Source organism: Cygnus atratus, chromosome Z (genome assembly GCF_013377495.2).
Source record: "Cygnus atratus isolate AKBS03 ecotype Queensland, Australia chromosome Z, CAtr_DNAZoo_HiC_assembly, whole genome shotgun sequence".
Taxonomy (NCBI): domain Eukaryota; kingdom Metazoa; phylum Chordata; class Aves; order Anseriformes; family Anatidae; genus Cygnus; species Cygnus atratus.
In genome coordinates this window covers 62,023,893-62,048,505 of record NC_066396.1, presented here as the reverse complement: position 1 = coordinate 62,048,505, position 24,613 = coordinate 62,023,893, and the positions used below count along the sequence as shown (strand labels likewise).

Sequence of the window (24,613 nt, the reverse complement as noted above, 5' to 3'; positions counted from 1 at the left end):
GGGAAGGACAGGCAGGGGAGGCATGAAGGAGGCATCATGCTTGATGTCAACGAGCAGCTGGAGCACATGGAGCACTGTCTGGGGATGGATGAGGGGCAGGCAGAGAGCTGTTGGGTCAAGATTACAGGGAGTCCCCCATAAGATCCTCCTATAGAAGCTGCTGAAGTATGGCCTGGTTGAACAGACAGTGAGGTGGATTAAAAATTGGCAGAACAGCCAGACCAAATGATAGTGGTCAGCAGCACAAAGTCTAGTTGGAGGCCAGGAATGAGTGGAGTATCCCAGGGGTCAATACTGGGTCCAGTTTTGTTTAACAATTTCATTAACAGTCTGGATGATGAGGTAGAGCACACCCTCAGTAGATTTGCAGATGACATGAAACTCAGGGGAGTGACAGACTCAGCATAGGGCTGTGCTGCCATCCAGAAGGACCTTGACAGGCTGGAGAGGTGGGCTAAAAAGAATGTCATAAAGTTCAACAGGAAGTGTGGACTCCTGCAACTGGAAAGGAACAACCCCAGATACGAGGACATGCAGTGAGTCACCTAGCTGTAAAACAGTGTTTCAGAAAAGGACCTTGGAGTCCTGGTGGACACAAAGTTGAACATGAGTCAGCAATGTGCCTTTGTTGCTAAGACAACTAATGGTATTCTTGGCTGCATCAGGCAAAGTATTGTCAGCACGTCAAGAGAGGTTATCCTTCCACTGTATTCAGCATTGGTGAGGCCGCAAGTATAAGAGAGACTTGAACATACTGTTAAGAGTCCGATGGATGGCTACCAAGACGATGAAGGGACAGAAGCACCTCTCCTGTGAAGAGAGGCTGTGAGAGCTGGGACTGTTCAGCCTGGAGAAGAGGAGGCTCAGGGGGGATCTCATCAATGTGTATAAATACCTGAAAGGAGTTCAAGGACAGTGGATGCAGGTTCATTTCAGTGGTGCCCAGTGCCAGGACAAGAGGCACTAGGTACAAACTAGAGCACAGGAGGCTCCCTGTGTACATCAGGAAACACTTTTGTGGAGTGTGGGTGTTGGAGCATTGGCACAGGTTGCAGAGTCTCCCTCCTTGGAGTTCTTCAAAAGCCCCCTCGACTTGGTCTTGGGCAATACTCTAAGTGTCCCTGCTTGAGCAGGCAGCTGGACCAGATTATCTCTAGATGTCCCAGCCAACTTTAACCATTCTCTGATCCCATGATTATTCTCCATTTCTCCTCATTCCTGCCTTTAATGACAGCTGCCTGAAAGAAGAAACTCTATTTTAACAGTAAGAAAAAATTCCATGCAAGAGGCATTTCCCCAGAACAAAGACAGCATAAAAGGATAATGTGCAATTTACATTGAATTTTTCTCAGGTGAATATACGAGAAAAGAAAAAACTAAGGCAAATTAGTGTTCCAACATGCCTACGTGTAACACAGATTTGAAGGCATAAGGAGTGTATGTTACTAGCTGTAATGCTGAGTCAGATGCAGAGGGGTTGCTGGGAAGAGTCAGCACAGCTGAGGAAGTTTCTAAGACGATGTCATACCCAATAAATTATATTTAGTTGGTAAGATTATGCACACCATAAATCCTTGGGTACGGTTATGGCTATGAGCCACGAACTTCCACACAGCTTTTGGGGAGCAGCGGAACCACATTTTCTCAGCCCTTCAACATCATTTCGGTTCCCACCGGGAAGTTCAGTGACTTTTACTCGTCCCTTAACACCTGCAGTCACTCACAACGCACACCACAGTTTTTAACCTTTTGTTCAGATTTCCTCACGCGATTTTCCGTGACTGGTACCAGCCACGCAGGGCAACTGCAGTCCGGGCCCTAGTGCTCCCCGAGTTTATTTTCGCAGCAGATCCACAACTCGCGTATAAACCCCGAACGCCCCACCCCGGAGCTGATACCGGGTCCCCGGGTGAACCGGGTGCCCCCCTCCCTCCATTTTGCGACGCTGGGGGGCGCCGAAGGAGGGGCGGTGTAAGATGGCGCCCCGCCTCCCCGCGGGCAGGGCAGGGCCGGGCGGTGGCGTGGCGCCCGGCCTGGTCGCCGTGCCGCCTCCTCCTCCTCCTCCTCCTGGCCCCGTCGCGGCCGTGTGTGGGTGGTGCCAGACACCGAGTCCGTCCCTCGTCGGCCACACGCTCCGGGGCTGCGTCGGGCTGAGGAGCGGGCACCCTCACCATGACGGCGGCCATGAGGCAGCGCTTCGACCGGTTCCTGCACGAGAAGAACTGCATGACCGCCGCGCTCGAGCGCATCGAGAGCAAGACCGGCGTCGACCGCTCCTACATCGCCATCGGTGAGCGCCGACCGCCCGCCGCCGGCACGTCCCGCAGCGCTCGGGGACCGGGGGGGGGCCGCCTCGCCGGCCGGCGGCGGGGGGGCGGCTTACGGCGGCTGCAGCCGCGCCCTGTCCCGCTCCTCCGCCTCTTCCCCCGGGCCGCCCCCCTGGGGAAGCCGCCGGGGCAGCGCCTCGCCCCTCCGCCGCGCCATGTACCCCTTCAGCGCTGCAGGTGAGCGCCCGCCCGGGCCGCGCTGCCGCGGCGCCCCGCGGGCTGCCCCCGCCGCCGGTAACGTTGCCTTCCCACCCCCCCCCCCCCCCCTTGTCTCCCCGCAGCTCTCCTCGGGGCGCTGGCCGTGTACCTGGTGATCGGATACGGCGCCTCGCTGCTCTGCAACATCATCGGCTTCGGATACCCCGCATACGTGTCGTGAGTGTTGGGGGGAGCGGGGGATGCGGGGAGGGCGCCGGGACGGCTGTCCCCGTTATGCCGGGAAGGGAGGGACCCGGTGGCAGGGTCTCAGCCCTGGAGGTCCTCGAGGACCGTGCTCCGAAATGTGGCTGCTCTTTCCCACCTGCTTGCTGCTGGGGCGCCGGGTGTTGCCTCAAGAACAATATTCTGCCCGCCTGGCAGGTGTTGTGTCATGGGCTGGCAGGTGCCGAGCAGCCTTCATGCTTGAAAGTCTGCACCCACAGTGCAGTATGTTTCCTCTTTGGCTTCCTTGCTGTGCAGTCTCCGGAGGTAGGCTGGGTCACTGTGTCTTAGCTGCTGCTCCTAGCAGGAGAGAGAATCCGCTGCTGTGGTGGCACTGGCTAAAGGTCACACCGCTGTTTTTAGCAGAGTGAGCTCCCAGGTACGCAGGAGGGCATCGGTGCGGTGTCAGCATGTGTTTAATGCAAAGCACCGTGCACAGAGGAAGCCGCATTAAGGAACAGTGCTTTCTGCAAAACAGCCTAGCAGAGGAGAAGATGGAGAGGAACGCTTTAGAGCTCCTCTTGAGAGTTAAAGTCTTAGAAAATATTTTGTCTTTCAAAGGACAGTTCAGGAAAGCCCCTGTGGATGTTCTGTTTATAAAAGTAGCTGGTATCCTTTCATTGGCGTTATACTGTCAAATTGCTAGAACAAAATGGTTTTCCCATTAGGTAAGACATCAGTAGACTGCAAAACACTTTCGAGGTTTACTAAATAAAACCTTCTGTGTGGCATACTGTGTTCATAAAATGGAAGTCCTTCCCAGCTTTAATGTTAAGTTGTTGAAACACAGTGCTTGCCTCTTATGTAACCGCTTAAATACAGTCAGCGGCTTTTAAAAATGTGTTATCTGGCAATTAGCTTCTGGGCAATTAAAAATATGTTGCTTTGCTTGCTCCTTCTCTTGTTTTCCGAGTGTGGGAGATCAGCTTAGTTTTAGACTCATACGAGATTAAACCCAACTTTTGAAATGCCTTATGGTTATGGTGCTTGAAACTAAGCAGTGCTTTTCTAAATAGTGTTACTGGTGTGCACTAATTAAGGAGATAATAGGTTGAGAACAACTCGGGGGAAATACAAGGTTTATTTGTTATAAGGCAATTTATAATTGATTTTTTTAAATTAAAATCTGAAAATGGAAATGTTTAAATACCGTAAAACCTTTAAATAGTTGAATAGGAAACACATTTATGTACTATTTTGTGCCTGAGTTAGGCCGCTATTAAATTTTTATAATTACTTTGTGAAAGGCTACTTAAAGTTTTACGCTTGTTTGAGATCAGATTTTAAATCTGCCTGTATGCAATTGGGATGAATAAACAGATAATAGAGCTCTTAAAGCTATGGAGGCAAGACAGTAGCAAATCAAATACAAATAGTGTGGGTTTTCTTTCTTCCCATGTTTTTTTTTTTTTTGTACAAATCTGGAAAAATTATTTTATCTTTTTGTAGAGTGTCTACCCTTCTGTGTGCAGGTAGTTTTAAGTGTACCTTAGCTTGAAAATTTACCTCATCGGTGTTAGCACTGAGGTTTTTTTGTCTGTTTTTGTAATGGGTGCATTGGCCATTGTCCTTGACTACAAATCTTAATTAAAATATGCGAACAAACAAAAAAAACATGAATACCATGCACATGAATACAGTGCCAATTCTGGCTTTTCTGATTCATGCTCACTTAATGCTTTCCCTTTGTGTATCTTTTTAATGTGGAAACATTTTTAGGATAAAATTATAATCTGAGATGATAATCTCACTTATATAGCACGCAGTGTGCAGTATGCCAGGGGCATACACTTTTTAGTTGCATCCTGTGGAGAGGTGTTATCCTGTGAAGTAGCATGCCGACAAGATGGGTGCCCTTATCTCCCTTCCCAAGTGCAGAGATGGTGCTTTGCATTTTCTCCTGTACAATGTTCTGCCCACAAAGCCAGCAGCCCAGCACGAGTGCAGAGGAGATATGGGAAGGAATACGCTAGCATGCATTTTCATGGTCCCGTTCCATTTCCCGTTTTTGGGGGAAGGCATGTGAACTCAGGACAGGCACAGTCGCCCTTGCAAGTCTGTACACGGTTATGGGATCAGCCTGGGAGCAACAGGCCAGGATATGTGTGCTTTCTCCTGAGATGGCTTTCAGTCTGCTGCTATGCATGGGCTGCCTAACCAAACCTAAAACCTGTTTGGTTTTACTTGGAAGACATTGCCTGTCTTCCACTGTATGGGTTTCTTTTTGTCCTGGCACTACCATGCCATGCTCCGTATCTACCTTAGGGTAGATATCTTAATGTAGGGCTGAGCCATGGAAAGATACAGCTGAGTTACTAGAGTGATTCCAGTTTCCTTTCCACAGCTTTGATCCCGTACTGTAGTTGGGGTGCTGTTGAGTCCTGTTCCCTCTGCTTGTGGGCCTAAAGCACAACGAGCTCCAGCCAGTGTGGTGTCTTTATTCCTCACTTCTCTTTAGTCTGTTCCTCTTTGAAAAGACAACTGAAGAGCCCCCTATATGAAATGTCAGTACTAGTGAGCCTTGCTTCCTAGCATTGGGTAGAAAACAGTTTTCAGCTTTTTTCATTGGTTGAGAACACCCTGAAGTTTGCTGTGGTGGGTTAACCCTGTCTGGTCACCAGGTGGGTGCTACACTGCTCTCTCACCTACCTTCCTCTGCAAGACATGAGAAAATACAATGGAAACACTCAAGGGTTGAGCTGAGGACAAGGAGATCATGATAGTAATTAGAGTAATTGGTGAGTGGACAAAACAGGCTTGACTTGGGGAAGATTAATTTATTGCTTATTAGTAACAAAGTAGGATAGTGAGAAATAAAAAAAAATAAGAACACCTTCCCTCAACACCACCTTCTTTGCAGGTTCAACTTCGCTCCTGACTCTGCTACCTCATCCTGCACCCCTGAGCAGCACAGGGAATGGGTGTTGTGGTCATCCACAGCGCTTTGTCTGTGCTGCTCCTTCCTCCTCATGCTCTGCCCCTGCTCCGCATGGGGTCCCTCCCACGGGATGCCGTCCTTCCCAAACTGAATGCTGTCCTTCCCAAACTGAGCCTGTGGGGGCTGCCCGCAAGCAGCTCTTCAAGAACTGCTCCCACATGGCTCCGTACCACGGGGTCTATCCATCCCCCAGGAGCAAACTGCTCCAGCATGGGTCCCCCCCGTGTGGGCGGCAGCTCCCCGCAGACTCCCTGCTCCTGCATGGGCTCCTCTCCCAGCTCTGGCCCGGGGTCTGCTCCTGCAGGGGTCTTCCACAGGCCGCAGCCTCCTCCAGGCCACATCCACCTGCTCCACTGTGGGCTCCTCCACAAGCTGCAGCGTGGAGATCTGCTCCGTGTGGGACCCATGGGCTGCAGGAGGACAGCCTGCTCCACCAGGGGCCTCTCCACAGGCCACAGGGGAACTGCTGCTGCCTGCCTGGAGCCCCTCCTGCTGCACTGACGTTGGGGGTTGCAGGGTTGCTTCTCTCACAATCTCTCACTCCTCTCTCCCAGCTGCTGTTGCCCAGCAGGTTTTTTTTTCCCTTCCGTAACTCTGTTCTTCCAGAGGCCCAAACATCATCGCTCTCTGGCCAGCGGTGGGTCCGTTTTGGAGCAGCTGGAGCTGGCTCTGCTCTGACATGGGGCAGCTGCTGGGCTCTGCTCACAAAGGCCACCCCTGCAGCACCCTGCTGCTAAAACCTTGCCACGTAAACTGTACATCTGTTAAAGCTGTGCCTCCTGGAAGAGGTCAGAGAACAGAGCCATCAACAGAACATATAACAGAGGGAATTAATTTGATGTTCACACAAGCATGTCAGCAATGGATCCACATGTGAATAAGCTCAGAAGAGTACTGAAAGAGAAAAAACAGACTGTCTTTCCCCAGTTAACTTACTGTCTTCTGTTGTGATGTAGATCAGTGTGTCGTTTTTGTGATATGATTGTCTGAATAGTTTAAAATGAGAAATAACTAAGTATTCAGTAGAAAAGACTGGTGGTAGAATTAAGTGGTGCGATGGGTGTGTTCTGCAAGAGAGATCACCTCCTGTTCTTATGGTTGCTTAAAACAGCCAACAGGCTACTACTGATGAGAGACCTGCTAGGCATGTTCCAGCTCTCTTCTGTTAGGATTTTAGTTTTGGATTACCTTGGTCACAGTAGTTACCGATCATCTCTTTGCTTGCCTGAAAGAAAGTGTATTTGAAAAAAAAAAAAAGAACAGCCCAGAGGTGCTCCACTCAGAGTTCAGTCTGCTCACAGGCAAAGTCTTGGCAGTTTCACAGCTGCCCACCACGCCTTGTGTAGTTCTGTAGTTTATTTTCTTTCCTTAGCACCATTCTCTTTGCTCTGTGGCAGTGTGTGCTGTGCAGCAGATGTGAATTTTGCTGGCGTGGTGCTGAGGGCTGTAGCCACCAGTGAGACTGGGCTGGTGGGGTGTGCCCGCCATGTCCCCTTGCTGCCAGCACTGGCCAAGGCACAAGGTGGTTTCAGGTGGGCACGGCTTCTTCCCTTCTCCTTCCCCCCCTTTAATGTTCATCTTTGGCTTGGCTTTGCACAAGTCCATGTTGTGTTTGTGCACAAAGCAGCCCCGCACGATCATTTGTCACACACAGTCTTCTTGGCTCTTCTTTGAGGAATCTGGTCTGGTGGGAGGTGTCCTGCCCATGGCCGGGGGCTTGGAACTGGGTGGTCTTGAAGGTCCCTTCCAACCCCAACCATGCTATGACTCCATGATTCCTCAAATCCAAGTCTTCTATGCCATGTCACCACCCACAAGGCTCTTAACATAGGCAAAATTAAGCAGTAGTTTTCCAAGGAGAGCTTATTTGGCTATCGCCCAGAACATCAGACAGTCTGGGTTAAAGTTAGTCATAAAATCCTGGCGTTACTCCCTCAAATCCTGTGCGGTGCTCTGTGATTAAAAAAAGTAATTATTTTAAAGTTGAAATCTACTACTCATTTGCAGGCTTTTGTGTTTGCAGTAGGCCAGCATTTGAAGTTCAACGCAGATGATAGCAACAACCTTTTATGCATTCAGTGAGCTTTAACTGCACAAGGCGATACTCAGACTAGTAGATGGAAGGAGTGAGTCCGGCCAGTGCTTCAGTAATGTTGCCAGTATCTCACTGCTTTTCTAAACTTTCCAGATCTAGCCTGTTTAAGCATAGCCCCACCCATAGCCCACGGTGGTTAGCTGCCTCAGAAAAATTAGAGAGTGCAAGCAGGAAGGGAGCTCCTGATGACTCAGAAACGCGTGCAAAGGATTTACTGAAATTTCAGAAGTGCTGTCATGTTTGGTTTAAGCATGGCTAAGATGAAAATAGCTCTGGGCAGTAAAATGTCTGAACTTATTACTGGTGTCTTCAGGGGAGAAGGGCAATACAGTACAATCATCTCTCCTTCTGCTTTGGCTAATTTTATGCTGTTACTTCAGTTTAGCTGTTTTTACTATTTAAGTGCTGCTTATGGCACTTTAGAAACAGGAAACAATCTATTCTGATTGCAGAGAGGTGTAAACATGCAATTCAAGTCTTACTTATAAGTATCGTTGTGAACCTGAGCCTGTCTCCTGGTTTCTTTGCGTGTTCCATACCACTGAAATAGGAATGGTGCTTTTTTTGGTCAAAGATGCTTAAAAATGTAAAATTGTGTATTTCATGAGAGCTAGGACAGTAAATTTGCTTTCTCATAACAAATTTTGAGAAGAATGCTTACTTTTTACTTAATGGAAAATTCTGCATGGTATATTTACATTCACAAGCAATGTTGTGCTGTTGCTTTATAAAACTGTTTTGAGAGAACTGATGTATCTAATGAGATCTGCAGTGCTCAGAGTAAAGTTAAGCAGAAAGTTTCCAAATCTGACTACACTTAAGCTGTCCACTTTCTCAGATGACACTCTTTCCATGGAGTTTCAAACTTTAAAAGGTGTATGTTTTTTGGCATATGTTCTGCCAAGTCAGTTCATCTGAAACATGTTTGTTTTTTTTTTGTCTTTCAGATTTTAGAGTGCTGTGTTTAAAACAAAAGCTGTGTATCTGTTAAGTAGGGAAATGGCGTGCTTTGATTTCTAGAGATAGCAAGTTGTTAGATGCAAGAGTGACTCTAACATTACAACAAACGTAGATACATTGGAATTTTTCTTCCACGTTTTAAATTTAGGTTAAAAAGTTAAAGACCTTTGTTCCACAGGTGGGTCCACAGTCAAAATTAAACCCCTTGGAAGGTTACTAGTTTATAACTTATATAGACACTATTTTAAGGGAATGCAGATGTGTGTGAGACATAAATGAAGGCATTTTACCATTTTCTTAGTCTAGAAATACACTATTGCATGCACTAATTCTCTTTACTGCAGTAATCTCTAGCAACTTGGCTGATGTTAGGAATGCAGTTGTTAGTGGGATAGTTAGGATTACACCACTGGGTTTGCTGGAATACTTTCTTAAACTATGCTTTCTCCTGCTGAGTCACAATGCTTCTGAAATTTAATGTGTAACATTGCTGATCCTAAGTGTCGAAGAAGGTGGAGTCAAAAAGATTAAAAAAATGTGGATTATTATTAGTTGCTGTTCTTGTTTGCCTCTGTTCTTGCAGTCATGTGTTCTAGTTATGCTGTAAAAGGCATTCCCCACAGCTCCGAGACTGTTGGAGGAGAGTTGGTCACACCTTGCTATCCCAAAAGGACAGCAGCCTACTTGTCAGTGGGTATACAGTGAGCAAAATACACGATTTTTGGACGAGGTTAATGAAGCTGTCTTCAGCTTCTAAGAAGAGAAATGCAATCTCTCATGTGAGGATCTGTGAACATTAGTTAAAACTTAAAAATTTTGAAAAAGAAATGACAAAATGTTATACACAGTTAAGTAGCTGGCACTGCACTCGGAAAGGAATCTGGAGGATTTGCAGAGACCTGAACCCAGAAGCTATTCCTCTAAGTCTGAAACTCGAATCCCTTTCCTACTCCGTGACGAATCATTTTTTAAAACTACTTTCAGTAATTAAAACCCTAGGATCTATGTAACTTGCTTTCTAATTTAAAAAGTACTTGCACAGTGATCACCTTACAACAGCAAGATTTTTCCACCCGAGACTGTAGTTGCTTTGAGAATCAAGTCTGAAAACGTTGCACCATTTTGTGCTTAATTGCACATTCAGGTAATTTAAGGCCACCCTGTAATTCATTTGCCAATATCATGGTAAACAGAACTGAAAAGCAATTTTAGAACTGTAACAAAATTATGCGTAAAATACAGTTTCCACAGTGCACTATATGTTGACAAGGAAATGTGATTTTTATTCTTTCTGTATTGTTGTAAACATATAGTAGAGGATGACTTCTCCTCAGGGTAACAACAACTCTTTTTGATCTCTGTGCCTATACCCTAAAAAGTAACAGCTGTGGAGAAACAATCAAAGAATATGAAATAAGTTTGTCCTCAAACAAAATTGTCTGTCACAAGTACAGAAGGTGCCAGCAGCATTGCAGATTGCCAGCAAGTGGTATCTTCTGGTGGAAATGCAGCATGTCTGCATTTTGCAGGTAGGATTTGGCTTTTTCGTAAGCTCCCTGGCCACACAGTCATTGTCTTCCTTGTCATAACCTTGAGGAAAGACAACCTGAAAGACTCCTGTAATAAAAAGTGAAATTGGAGGTTACTGAAACAGGGCCTTTTAGGCTCTAGGAGACAGAGTGTCGATACTGGTCTAACTGCTCATGCGGACAAGCACAGCCAGTAGTAAAGCTGGTAAAGCTTATTCTGAGGATTCATGCACATAGGAGCTCTGCTAAAGCCTGCAGTGACTTCCCTTGCCTGTGTTAAGGCTGGCAGTGGAGCAAATCCTTCCTCCAGAGAGGGTACATGGACATCTTCTAGAGGAGCACAGCGGCGGAGTCTGCTGGAGCTCCTGCTGCGCAGCTCCACCTGCATCGCCTCGCCTGCGGGGTGGAACGAGCAGCAGCGTAATGGTTTGACAGCCTGGATTGAGGCACTGATCTATGTTAATCCCAGCCAAAAAGAGCCTGTGGGTGTGGGAGTGTGTGTGGGCAGCTGGTTTTAGCCCGAGTCGAAGTGGGGAACTGATCCATCACATGGCCCTACAAATACTTGCTCCAGAGGAGAGTGGGACAGGAATAAACAGAGTAATGAAATGACAGAACTGCTGCCTCTTTTTTTTTTTTGAGGAACCTAGCCTTATGCTTATTTAACATAAGCTGTAGAACTCTCCTCACAGGTGGGGAGAGTGGCCTCTGCTCCGCTTTTTTGCCTCTGTCTCCACTTCTCTTTGAAGAAATGAAGGTAGAATGCTTTGTACCGCTGTCATGTTGTTTTGCCTCCATTTGGTGTGTTGCCTCCTAATTATATCTGTCTCTTCGTGGACAACAAATACCCTTCCTATACTTCATGAGGTTGCCTACTGCCATCTTCTGGATACACAGAATTAGGAGAGGGGCGATGGTAGACCTGCAGTTACACAACTGCTGCAGAGTATTTGGCAGGGATACGTTTTCAGTATCTGCAAATGCATTACTCTACTAGTAGAGACGGTATGGAGGAAGAAGCATGGAAGATGGAAGGCTTTTAGCTGATGGATGAAAATGGAGAAGACAAAATGATAAAGCAGGTACTAACACAGGTACTGGCTTCACTGCAATGATGCCAGAAGTTTCAGAGGCAACCTGCCAAGGGGGGTCTGAAATGAGGATGGCAGGGAGTCACTGAGCTTAGGAAGTCTGTGTTACAGTGGAGTGTATATCCCACAGAGGTGTCTAGATAGCTAAAAGTAAATTGGTTTTGAATCTCTGCAAACTGCTGTAAGGAGCTGAGACAGACTGGTAAATATAAGCTTTAGGAATATAAGGATTTTTTTTTCTCTGAAGTTGTTTTTTTTTTTTTAAGTTAACCTAGCAATGGAGTCACAATGTTTGCCGGCCTACTCATTCAGTATAGCTCTGATTAGAAAATTGAGGGAAGGATGCACAGAATGGCTTCTCTCCTCTGTAACTACAGCACGAGGGCTGGGTTTAGTTTAAGCAATGCAGTGTGGTTATGAAATACGTGTGTTGATGGATACATGGTTTGCTATGCACTAAAGATTTCTTATACTGGAGTCTGTCTTTTGTCTTAAACTTGTAACTTTATTTGTACAAGAGTCATCAGGTACACCTTGTAAACTGCAGAGTTTTGAGTGACACGAGGTAATAGACTTTGGAATTTCTCTCTCTCTTAATTTCTGGCTTCCACATCTTACTAGCTGGACTCAGCTCAAAAAAAAACCCCTATATCTCCTGGTAAAATTATAATAGTCTTATTCTATGAATACTGTATGTATGAATTAACTCTTAGCAATGATTTACTATGCTGGAGATAATTCAGGGGTGAGTAACAACCTCTTCCTGGAAAGGAGCTGGCATTTGTCAAAATGAGACAGATGCTCTAAGTGAAATAACTCAACTTGGCAAATCACTAATGTTAGACTTAATCCAATTAATGCTAGACGTGGCCCAGTTGGACTGATTGTATGACAGAAGCAGTCAAAACTGACCCGTGGTCCGGAGACTGTAGCTGCACAGCTGCTGTGAACCCTGGGCTGCTGGAGAGCACGGCGGCCTCATCTCTTCCCCATTGGCATCACCAGCTAGACGGGTTATCAGGGAACAGGGGTGGATAAAAATGACGCTTTCAGTGCACTCCCCATATGTCTGCACAAGTTGCAACGCTGGCTCATGGCAGGTCATACTCAGTGCTGGAGAGATACCTGTTTTTAAAATAACTGGGCTGTAACATTTGCCATCCAGTCTACTGGAAGCTGTTCATAGTGGCTGCTCCTTCCTCTTGCATGTGTAACTTCTGTAAGTAGTTATTTGGGGCTATAATTAAAGTCCTCTGTAATTAGCATATAAGCACCAAATAAAATCCTTTGTGTTGTATGATTGCTCCACATAACTAACATGAAATTTAGTCATATCATTATTAGACAAAAAAGATATGAAACTACCATTTTTATTTTTTTATTTATTTATTTGTAAATTTGAAAGCATGGGCTTTGTATGCTTCTTCCTTCATTATGAGACCTTAATGTTACATGCTACTGAGACTGACTGACTTGTTCTTGCAGTGTACAGATTACAAGAAGGCCGTCCTAAAGTTGGCTGTACTGCCAGCATCGTGTGATCTGTATGTTTTCACTTACTGATGGAGATTGAATTTTGAGTATCACACTGACTGAGTCATGATTTAACATGAAGAAAAATAAAATGCTCTTGGCTGGAAGTAGCACCTATATCTCCTAAAGTTAGTTGTGCAGAACATTATAGCAGGATAATAGGTAATAAATTACAGAATAAATTATTGAAGTGCAGTGCAATTAAGGTGAAATTCTCCTGCTGAAACGAGTGTAGTTATAAACACACAAAAACCACTTCAGATACTCTACATAACTTACTGTACTTGCATGTTCTTGAGTAAGAAATATTTTCAGTGACTTACTTTTGAAATTGTGTGTAAGTAGCAGAGGATGTGGTTATCTGTTGTCCTTTTATTAGGTAGGGACATGTTATTCTATGGATTTGCACTGGCACTCTCAGCTCAAGGACGTATTTCCAGTTATGAAGCAGAATGCTCATCAGATACTTGCCTTTCCTTGACTTCAGTTAAAATGGTCAGTCACTGATGGCTCTGCTATTTCCATTCTTTCCTTTCTTCCCTTCTACTAAATGGTATTATTCTGGCATCCTCCTAACAGGTGCAGTTTTTGTTCTTGCCTCTGAGCCGATGGTGCTGGTTGTTATCGTCTTTGGTGTGGTAGGTGTCAGCCCCATGAGTTTGTCCCATGATACCTGGACCAGGCATCAGGCCTGAGGGGAGTGTAGCTGTGCTGTTTTCTACAGCATGCAAGAAAACAGCATATGTGGATTTAGTGTTGCATGCCAGCTGACTAAACCACACCAGTGAATGACAACTTGCAGTACTGCTACTCGTGACAGTCTGACCATGAAAGTGTCTTGTTCAGACACTCCTATGTGAAATCCTTATTCTTTAGATGTCCTCCCACCACCTTCCACCAGAAGGAAGACTGGGAAAGCTGTGGGGTGCCATGTATAGCACATAAGCTCCAGTGAAAGTAAGAGTTCTCAAGATCAAATGAGAACTTGATTTTTGCTTGGCAAGGCTAGCAGGCAGCCTTTCTCTGCCAACAATTAGTGATCCTGTGATTCCTAAGCTTAAAGACAGGATTGTGGTTGTGGCTCATTCTTTATGTCATCAGCATTCATTATCATTAGAAGGCCTTAAGATACATTTCTTTTTTTATATTAATTTAGTGTCATGTCCCTGAGAGGGGTGGTAGTGTTTTGAAATGTTTTTCTGTAATGCTCTCAGGAGTAGTTCCTCATAATTCTAAAAATTCCCATTTATTTCTTCAAGGTACTTCTTCAAGTTTTGAGGATTCACAGCTTTACAGTTAAACTGAGACTTCCCAGATCAGCAATGCTCCTTTCTAGGTGCTAGCAGAACTCACAAGTGAGATCATGAATACTTTGGAGCAAAGGCTGCCATTTCTTGGGCTTTTTAGATGAGTGAATATATTGTAGATAGGAGCATATGCAAATCTTACATAAGTATCCCTACAAAGCTGAAATACCTTAGAAATAACGAATACCTAGCAGGTAGAGAAAAACGCATGTCTCCTTAACTTAGTGAGTCTGAAACTCGTGTTTGCTTGTTATTTGGGATCTTTCTTTTGGGTTCAGATGGGGACAGTCAATTTGCATTTTCTGATTTGACTAGGCAAGGTATCAGCTTAAGGAACTGCAGGAGCAGATGGTGAATGTCCAAGTGGAGCACACCCATTTTTGGAGCTCTTCCAGGCCAACCATTTTTACAGGAGAGAAGATATTAAAGCATGCCATATTGACACAGCGATGTGCCATCTGCCCTTTGCCACAGAATTGGAGGTTCTACATTTTTTAGTGAAAACTGATTTTCATGATCATTAGGATGATTTTTAATAATGCTAACAAAAGTTAAACAGCCCCCCCCTAAATCTGTTGACAGCTTCAGACGATGAGTGGAAAACAGCAAGACTGTTAGCAGTTCCACTGCCAAGTGTTCTCTCGCAAGTACCAAGCTAGCATGTTTTTTTGTGGTAAGATAAGCCTTCCCCAATATGCCAGTAATGGAGAACTTGCCAGTGTAACTGGAAAAATTAATGCCCAGCAGGTTTTCCTTAACCATGAGAAGCTGCCATATGTTCCTTTCCCTCCTCCGTTTACCCCTTTGTTCAGCACTCTGACTTCCCTGCTAGTTGATTTTGCTTTTCTTTCCTTCAGTAGGTAGTTCCACACTGTGAAAACAGCCCGCATCAGGAGCCATCTCCCAGACCTCCAGTGTATTTTCGCAGTGGACCCTCAGCCTGTGGTACTGCAATAACTGAGGGGTGCAGGTGTACCGAACACGCCGGGGCGCCGGAGGCTGGCACGCCTTTGGGAAGGCTGCCTGGGCAGCGTTTCCCAATGCTGTGTTGTCAGGAACAGCAGCAAGCAGACCTCCAGCGGTCCACCTGCAGAAAACCTGCTTTTCCAGCTGTGCTGATGGAGCACCTGAATTACAGCCCCTTACCGTGTGTGGTGGGGAAGGGCAAGGGCTGCTCCTGTCCCTGTCAAAGGACCTCCCTGGCCAGCTGCAAACTAGTGCAGATGATGCATAAATTAATTGTCAAATCCTCTTACTGCATCTCAAAGTAATTCAATCCAGTAGCTGCACCAAATCTCTCAGTGTGTGGTGGGTTTATCAGTGCTTCTGCTGAAACATAAGGCATGTCACGTGGTTGATTTTTTTATTTTAACTTACAGAGCTAGGAAGTGACACAGTCCGAAGGGCTTGTCAGTTCACAAACCGGGAAATCTGCTCACAGATAGCCATCTCCTTGTGCCTTCTGTTTTGTTAATCTCCCTAAATCTCAAAATCTTCCTTACTGTCTAAAAGAAAATTTTACACCTTTGGCTTATCCCACAGATCTTGCATCAGCAACAGTATAGTTGATATTAAGGGAATAAATTATAAGAGAATTAAAACCAAATATACAAATTTTAATCCAATGGCATGAGTGGAGAGGACAAATGTTTTTTAATATTCTTAATCTTCATATTATCAGGCTTACAGTGGCTGGCATTTCCTTCTAAAACTTCTTATAGTGCTAATCTAGAACTGAGCAAGATCCAGAGTCTCCACTTCATTTCTTGTACTAAAGAAAACATGCATGCATCTTTCTTTCAACCCCCTATTTTTAAAACTGTATGAACTTGCATGCCCCTGGTAGTTGGAGATTTAAAGCCAGTTAATTATTAAGCAGAAAGCCCAGGACTTTACTTGAGGTTTCTCCACTGTTCTTAATACTGTAACCTATATCATGATTTGTGAGTTCTGCAGGAGTGGATTTAAAGAGCAAAGCAGTTGGGGATGCAGATACGTAGTCCTCACTGTGTGTGTTTGGGGGAGGTTACTTTATACGGCCTTTGCTGCTGTAGACCAAGTGCTTGCTAGCAGTTACAGCAAATCATACAGTCTACCTTTTCAGAAAGGAACTTAGCTCACGTACATTATGAATAAAAATATTTGATATTCACTTCAAAATCCTGGGCAGGGTTACCTCATTCTGGTCCCTTTTAGATACCGGTGAGGGCAGACAGTTGGTGTCATTGCTGGTGTTGAGTGGGAGCTGCCTGCAGGCTCCCTTGTTACCATTAGCTGGGGAGGGTTATCCTACACCTAGGGAATATGTACAGCACGGGGCTGGGTGCACTCAGGTTGACTGTTAGGTGGATCATGTACTCCTTCGTGTCCAATGGTATTCTGGTCAGGAATACTTCAACGTATCCTGAACTGGCCAAAGATGATCCCCTCTCTTCCTGTCCCACAAGCTGGTAGGTGGTGATATATTCATGTTTCTCTTGCAGTCACGGAGCTAGAAGTAGCTCAGGTGCCGCTTCTTTTTGAAGTCATATGTTTAGGTAAAAGCTTTGCTATCCAGAGATCTTGGGCACGCTGTCCATGTGATGGATAACATTTAAGTCTTTTCTGTAGATGATATAGAGAAATTGAATTATGAGAATTCACACGTAGCAATAAACCTGAGACGTAAAAACTTCACCATTATAGATGACTCTAGTGCTATTGATCTACTTACCTTGCTTTTTTTTTTTTTCCTTACAGGATCAAGGCCATTGAAAGTCCCAACAAAGATGATGACACACAGTGGCTGACCTACTGGGTTGTGTATGGTGTTTTCAGCGTAGCAGAATTCTTCTCCGATATCTTCCTGTCCTGGTTCCCTTTCTACTACATGCTAAAGGTATTTTAGTTTACTCACCCCCTTCTCTTAAAATGAGACCTTTGATATAACTGCTTTAATGTCTTCAAGAATGAATAGATGTCAACAGACTCCTCTGGAGTCACACCTTATTTTTAGATGCTGGTTACACTAATTTTGCTTTATGAAAGTGCTCTGTTTACAGCTGATGTTTTTGTAAGGCGAGTGGGAAAGTTGTGGTGGGTAAGAGGGAAGGATCTGCTATTTTTTAGGAAAGAAGAGACTATAGAAATATTCAGTGGAAAGACAGGTGGCCTGCAGTGCAAATTTGGGCAAGATGAGAGCACATGGTAAAATCTACAGAGTGGCTTCATTTCTGTTTTAAGTGCTTTAGTAGAAGTGGAGAGTTAAATTGCAAAGGCATCAGAAGGAAGTATTAACTTCTGTGCTATTGGGAGCAAACAAGGAAATTACAATGTGAGAAATAGTTTCAATCATACAATCTTCATTTTTCATAAAATACAGTTTCCTGAAAGGAAGTGGAAAGTATCAGAAGAGCTTGTTGCTAACGTGTATTTAGTAGTGGGGTTTGACTACCGACAATGATTTGTTTGATGTGTTCCAATCTTCATTTGTCAAATACGGTATGACAGTATTGTCAGTCAACTTCCAAACATTAAATTATTCTATGAGGTAGTCAATTAACATGTATGCTTTTGGGTGGAGGCTTGCTGGACAGTTATTTCTTTAGCTTACATAACTGTTACTTCTGTGTTCTCTTGCTGTTCTCTTGCTTCTTTTCCTACCTTTGTAAGCCTGGCTCAGCCTTTGCAAAGTACTTGAAAAGATTTGATTGTCAGCTGTTGTGGTAGGGGCATTTACAGTTTTAATGGTAAGGTCTGATGTTGCCAAATAGTTTTTTTCCAGGAAATGCTGCATTTTAAAGACAAAATGAACTTAGATGATTCAATTACATTCTTTACTTTTACAGTTACATTCATTACTTTTGCATTCTTCCTTTTGAATCTTCAACTGACACCAATCATACAGTCATTTAGACATTTAATTCCCCAGCTCCCTAAAACACCCTCGCACATTTGAACTGCTGCTTCAAACCTAAAAAAAAAAAATCAGGCCTGTCTCACAGAGTTAATTCTCTCTTACCCCCTTTTTTACCCCTTAGTCAAAAATGAAAAGTTCTTTTACTATTTTAAGGCTAATGTTTTTGCTTGCTAAGTTTTAAAGAGTAAGCTAATTTTGAAGTTTACTGTGGTCTACACATAAATGAAAGATTTACCATTTTAATATATTAAGATGAAGCCAAATAGCAATGAAAATGCAAGTTCAGCTGACCTGAAAATAGGATCCAAAAAGATTGCTTATGGCACTGGAAGAATCTGTTCTTACACAGTTATTTCATATCTCCGACTTCACCTTACAGATGAGCAGTGTTATAGCTTTACCTATTGTCTCCAGTTCTGAATTCATACAGAATATTTTTAGAGCTTCTTTTCTAACTTCTTGGTGGTAAAACCATGGCAATGATTTCTCCATGCCAGCATAGCACTCTTTCTGAAGAGCATTCAATTGCAATTCAGGCTGACCTAGCAAATAAGAAACAAACAGATGGCTGTGATAATCCTGTGTCAGAAATACCACATTTACATGTAGTGGTGTTAAAAACCGTAAGATACTTAGTTCAGCAAAAGCAAGCAGAACTGAAGGAAGCAATTGCAATAAATGTGCAGCTTTCAATGATAACTGCTAAAGGCACATGCAAGTCAAGTATTTACTGTCAGCAGTGGGTAGGAGAGATATACTTTTGTGATACGAAGGCAGACGGAAGGTGTTGGCCAAGAATTTGAAAGCACTGCTGACTGGGTGTGGGAGGATGGAAAATATTCAATGTGGGGAAAAGGAGGAAGCTGGCAGCTTCTAATTTACAATCTACTGCAACTAAAACCTCTTGTAGTGCTGTTCGTGATGTCTTTATGTCTCTTATGATCTTATGAAACAGAAGCCCAGATAAGTCATACATACAAATTTCAAATTTGCTTTTGTTTTATAAATATGCTAAATTTGCATATTTATATTCTTTTGATAGAGCTTGTAGTGTCCAGTCTGAACAGAGTTTTAGCTACTTGTTATTCCTGTATGCCTCAACACGCAGGGCTGAGACTCTGATCATAGTTGCTTCCATACTTTCCTAAGTCCAGGGCCTAACCTCTGTGACCCTGACATTTCAAGCATACTAGGAGTTCTCATATGTGGGTGAAAGGCATATCCAAAAATTCTTCTGATATGTGTTACCACACTTTCATATACTTCCGTTCGCTAGCAGAAAACTTTTGAGTTCTTTTGGGTTTTGTGGTTGTTCTGCCTTTTTTTTTTGTAATGCCTATTTTTTATTAATCAACTTCTTTATCTAAAACACAGGACACGTTTGCAACTCATAATTTCATGTGTATGAGACCTGTTTATTTTTTGATACTTCTGTTGATTATTTAAAGATCTTTTTGTTGTTGTTCTGATATTAAAATACTATGGCCACTGAAAGTAGTAGAGGTTGTCCTAAAAGTATTACTGGGAGCAAGGAGATTCCAGACTTTACTAACAATTCCCTGATGAAATAATAAAATCCTCTTCTGAACAGAATTCCGGGCAGACACATCACATTGGCTCTATTATGAAAACTGCTTCTACAAAGCATTAAGTCAAATGAAGTAGGAGGAGTTTTCACTGTGAGTGTAGTGATGTGCCAAATGTGGCAGTCTGACTATGCTTCAGGACAGAGATCCCATCCTCTCTCCTTTGCACTCTGTGCAATTATGAATTTCATTCCCTCCTATGGCTGGACTGGAGAGTCACAAAGAATACAGTGATTTTTTTTTTCCAATTAACGATTTAATCACTCTATGCTTTGTATACCTTTTTTTACAAACCACTTCATGTTAATAGTTTTTGTTACTTCAGCCTCACAAGAGACAAGGGAAAAATAAACTAAGTTAGCAGTCTCAAGCTTTGAAAAGACTGAGATTTCCAGATCTGGTATGTGTCCTCTTGGAAAGGTATATAACCATTTTTCAATACATTTCAGTAGCCATTGGTGTTTGAGAATAAATCTATAACTGTAAAATATTTATTTTTTTTCTTCACTAGACTGGGGCAAAGCTGTAAAAATCGATATGACTAATTTTATTCCTAGGCAAGAAAACAGAAATTTCAGTTTCTCTTGTTTCAAAGGAAGTTGGACTTAGAGGTGAGGGATTTCCTAAAACAAAGGAGAACTATGTAACATCTGTGTCAACTGAGACAAGTAAAATAGCTGTTATTAATTGGCCAGTTATTCTTTAAAGAAAATGGAATAGCTCTCAGCTTTTAGTGAAAGATGCAATATAAGATGCTACTATTTATTCTTTATGTTATATTAAATTCCAAATAATAGGAGCTTTTGAAAATACGTATTGCAGCACTTCCTGCCTTTATTATCTAGTTCAAAGATAAAAGCTTAGAGCTTGCATAAAAGGATGGTAAACTGCCTTGGCAAAAGTTTCTGTGCATTGCAGTTGTTATCCCCTGGAATCAGGGTTCCTTTTTGAAAAGAAATCCTCTTCCACACCAAATACATCATCAGTAGCTTTCTACAGGGCCGGGAGAAGGAAAATGTGCCTTCAAGGAAAAAGGACTTGCAGTCTCTCCAGAAACAATAGGTTAAAGATGTTTATTTCAACTGATGTGTTTTTTTGTGGTGTATATTGCACTAAAGACAGAGCCAAAAGAGCTGGAGAGCAGAACCTACCAAAAGTCAATCCCAACATCCATTATCCAAGAAGGACAGAGGGAAGACACTGAAATATTTGGAAGGCTTGTCTGAAGAGCACTACGTAGTTTTCATGATTCAAATAGGGTTCTATTTTTTTCTTTTTGTTAAATCAGAATCTTTCTTTTAAAATAACCCGTCATGACTTCAATGACTGTGTAGTGGCCAAATTGTTATTTACAAGATTATGTGATACCAAAACAAATATTTGGGTGTGGTTTCGTCTTTGCATTTTTCCAATGGGAAATCAAAAGCGTAAGTGGAAGGAGAGGAGGAGACAAAAATGCCTAGGTAGGCACAGTGGTACTCTGAAAGGATGCTGTAATTGAACTGATTATATAGGAAATGCTTTTGTGCTATGCAGCATACTGGAAACCTCATGAATAAATAAGAAATCGCTTGTATTTTTCAAATGACTTTCAGAAGCCATAGTGCATGCATTGAAGCTTAGGTGCACTACCTCTTTGACTGCTGGAGATACTGCTGTGAAAACCAGAAAACTTTTGAGATATAAAATATTTAAATGAGTCCTATTTGCCAACATTATTGAAAAGCGGCGTTATCATTTTCATTTAAATGCCCATTTTGGCCAAGGCTGGGGTGGTTTGGTTTTGTCTTTCAAGAAAAGGTGGTCTTCTGTGAAAAGATGTTCTGTTTTTATTTTTTGGAGAGGCTTTTGACACCGAATAATATTATTCTCCTTGTGTCTGGAAAGAATTGTTCTCTTGCTGAGAAAATTTGCTTTTTTTTGTTGCAGTTTTATTGCTGAAATATCGTTCTATAGATACTTTCAGTGCTCGAGCAAATATAGTTGTGGCACTTCTTGTCCTTTAAATATTTTCATCTTGTTTTGCATAGCCATCTTTCTAATGAATATGACAGTGGAATTGAGGCCAAATAAAGGTGCTTCAGTGGTGAAGATAGGTATTTGTAATATATGTAACAGCTGTCTTTACAGTCCCCCTTTTAAGATGCAGAAATATTACTCCACACACTGGGGTGGTGATTTCTTTTTTCCAGAGAGCAGATTGTGGTATAAAAGCTATACCTGAACTGTGCTATCCTAAAGCATTACCCTATCTGTGTGCGATGTGTAGCTTGTCCATGTCTTCTCATCGTGCCACTGCAATGCACACAGACCCATTTTTTCCCCCGCTGCATGGCCAAGGTGAGGAAGCAGAGTGGATAGGGATGTGTTTTAGCTGGATCAGAAGGACTGAGAGACTAGACCTTCATTCATGCCTGTGCCATATAGTTCAGAAGTAGCCAGAGACTGTCTTGTCTAGTCAGCTTTTGTAATACTACCTTATAAAAAAGAAAAAATACATGCAGTCTTGGTACACTTTTTACCAGATGAGCTTTACTGCTACAGCCTGCTGCCTTTATCGTATCAGTATACAAGAAGGTATTCCAATATCAAGATTTACGGCATAAAACTGTAACGATACACATATTTATTTGACTGTGACCATACGAAACGAAGGCAATGATGTACCATTTTAAATACACTTCAGCCTGTGGCAAAGTTAGGAAGGCGCACTGCTCCTTGTCTGCTGTTCATCTCTTCCACTTACACAGATGTTCTTGTTCCCTGTAGTGTGGCTTTCTGTTGTGGTGCATGGCTCCTAGTCCGTCTAACGGAGCAGAGTTTCTCTACCATCGAATCATCCGGCCTTTCTTCCTGAAGCATGAAGCTCAGCTGGACAATGTTGTTAAAGATCTGAAAGACAAGGCTGCAGAGACTGCAGATACCATCGCTAAAGAAGGTGAGGAAAAGACCATTCAATGATCACACCAAGTAGGAAGAATTTACCTTTGCAGCTCTAGTATTAAAGGTAATATTAATCAGTCTGGGGGGGGGGAATTGCAGCTCTAATATTAAAGGTAATATTAATCAGTTTGGGGGGAGAAAAAACAAGATTATTATGTAAATTTTAATGGAGAAGTTAGATTGGGTGAAGCTGTCAAGAAAAGAAGACTACAGTGAATTTTACTTTCTGGGAGTACAGTTATGCTAGAATAAGCACAAACTGTATGAATGCAAGAAACAGCTTGCATTTTTTTTGCAAATGTGGAAGTTTGTGTGTCTTCTCAACATACATATCCTATCAAAATTCTCTCTAGAGACAGGTCTGAACATCCTCACAAGGTATTTTCCATAAATATAGTTATCGTTTCAGTGTATTTTTGTATATCCTAAAATACCATCATCCCCAGTACCTGGCAGTACAGAAGAATTGACAATTGTCTGGTAAAGCAAATCCTTCAACTCAAGCAAACAGCAGTGTTTGAAGTGGAGGTTTCCTGTCTATAAGACTTTGTAATTTTAATTCCTTTGGAAATCAAAGGATTCTGAGATCAACTGTTGAAGAAATTTCTTAGATTCTTATTTGATTGAATAACATCCTAATTCTATCACAGCCTGGAGTTGCTTAATGTTTGCTTTCGTTGCCTTCCATTCGAAACTGGGCCTGTATACTCCAAAATGTCTGGTGCTAATGTCATGAACGAGAAAAGGAAATTTATTAATTAGCTGAAGTAAAACTTTACTTAAATTTCATTCGAAAGGAAAAATATTTATAAGATACTTCAAATCACCTTAAATCTATTTTTCCCCAAATAATACATGCAGTCTGATTTCTTTTTACCAACTTAAGAAGTGTTCTTATGAGTATTTAAATGATCTGCCTTTCTCAACTACTCTTGGAAATTTTGTGGCATGACCCTTTCTGAGTCATTATCGTTGAACAGGTATCTTAAATAATGTTCTTCATGTGTCCTTATTCTGTCACTTATTACTTACGCCAAGTAAGCTACTTAAGTCTGTAGGCCACTGCTAAGTTTTAACTTTTATTTTTCTACAGCCAAGAAAGCAACAGTGAACTTACTGGGTGAAGAGAAGAAGAGCACTTAAACTTTAACTGGATAAAGCTTCCCTACCACCTCCTTTATGAAGCTTGATGTTACTGGGAACTGTGGTATAATTTTAATAATGTTGCCTTGGAAACATTTTGATATATTAAAGGAATGTGTTATAAGTTTGCTTACTACTTTGCTGTTGTCTGTATAGAGATTGAGCAATTTTATTTAAAAGCAATTCAGTGGGCAGCATCTGAAGCTTAATGAAAACATTTTATTCATCTGATGCAGAAAAAATCTTTCAGTAATCACCTTCTGCAGTAACATAAATAAAAATATATATCCCAGAGGCTCTTGCACTTTAGTTGTCTCTTTGTGCATGTAATTAATTACTCTTAATGCTGACTTTGGCGTGTCTGGTAATACGACGTTAGTGTATAAGGACAATATTAGTCTGAACAGATTTTCTTGAATACACAGGGGATTATTTGAGAGAGATGGCAGGGCAGATGTATTCCTCACTAGTGAAGTAGTGAATGATGAAATTACCTGTTCTAGAGGCACCTGATGATAGAGATTATTCACTGTTGCATGTTTTGTTATATTTGGTACAATGTGCATATTCTTAAATGGGTAGACGCTAAAATATGAGAAAGAGTAACTTAATGCGAGTGATGAGACCTATGTTAGTGTGAGGTAATTTGACAGAAATGATGCATTAAAGTTGCACAAAATGAGCACAAGATGACTACAGTACAACTCCCTTGCCTTGTCTTTCTAAATAAAGTTGTCATCTAAAATTGTAAATAGAGTGCCTTCTTAAGTTCACACTCAAAAGCACAAACCACCTTTTCATTAGGAGCGATAACATTACAAACACTTCTTCCTAAAGTCCTGA

General features: G+C 42.6%; 1 protein-coding gene across 2 annotated transcripts; it reads left to right on the top strand.

The window, feature by feature from the left end:
• Window positions 1-1,991: 1,991 nt before the first annotated feature.
• On the top strand, window positions 1,992-24,065 carry REEP5 (receptor accessory protein 5). Of its 2 annotated transcripts, none has more exons than XM_035562616.2 (5): window positions 1,992-2,290; window positions 2,609-2,702; window positions 16,940-17,078; window positions 22,454-22,622; window positions 23,721-24,065. In XM_035562616.2, the coding sequence occupies exons 1-5, from the start codon at window positions 2,173-2,175 to the stop codon at window positions 23,768-23,770; spliced, it is 570 nt and encodes a 189-aa protein (XP_035418509.1). In that variant the 5' UTR covers window positions 1,992-2,172; the 3' UTR covers window positions 23,771-24,065. The 2 variants fall into 2 exon arrangements, with proteins under 2 accessions (XP_035418509.1, XP_035418511.1); XM_035562618.2 differs by having other exon boundaries at window positions 2,006-2,290; window positions 22,454-22,691.
• The last annotated feature ends 548 nt before the right edge of the window (window positions 24,066-24,613 follow it).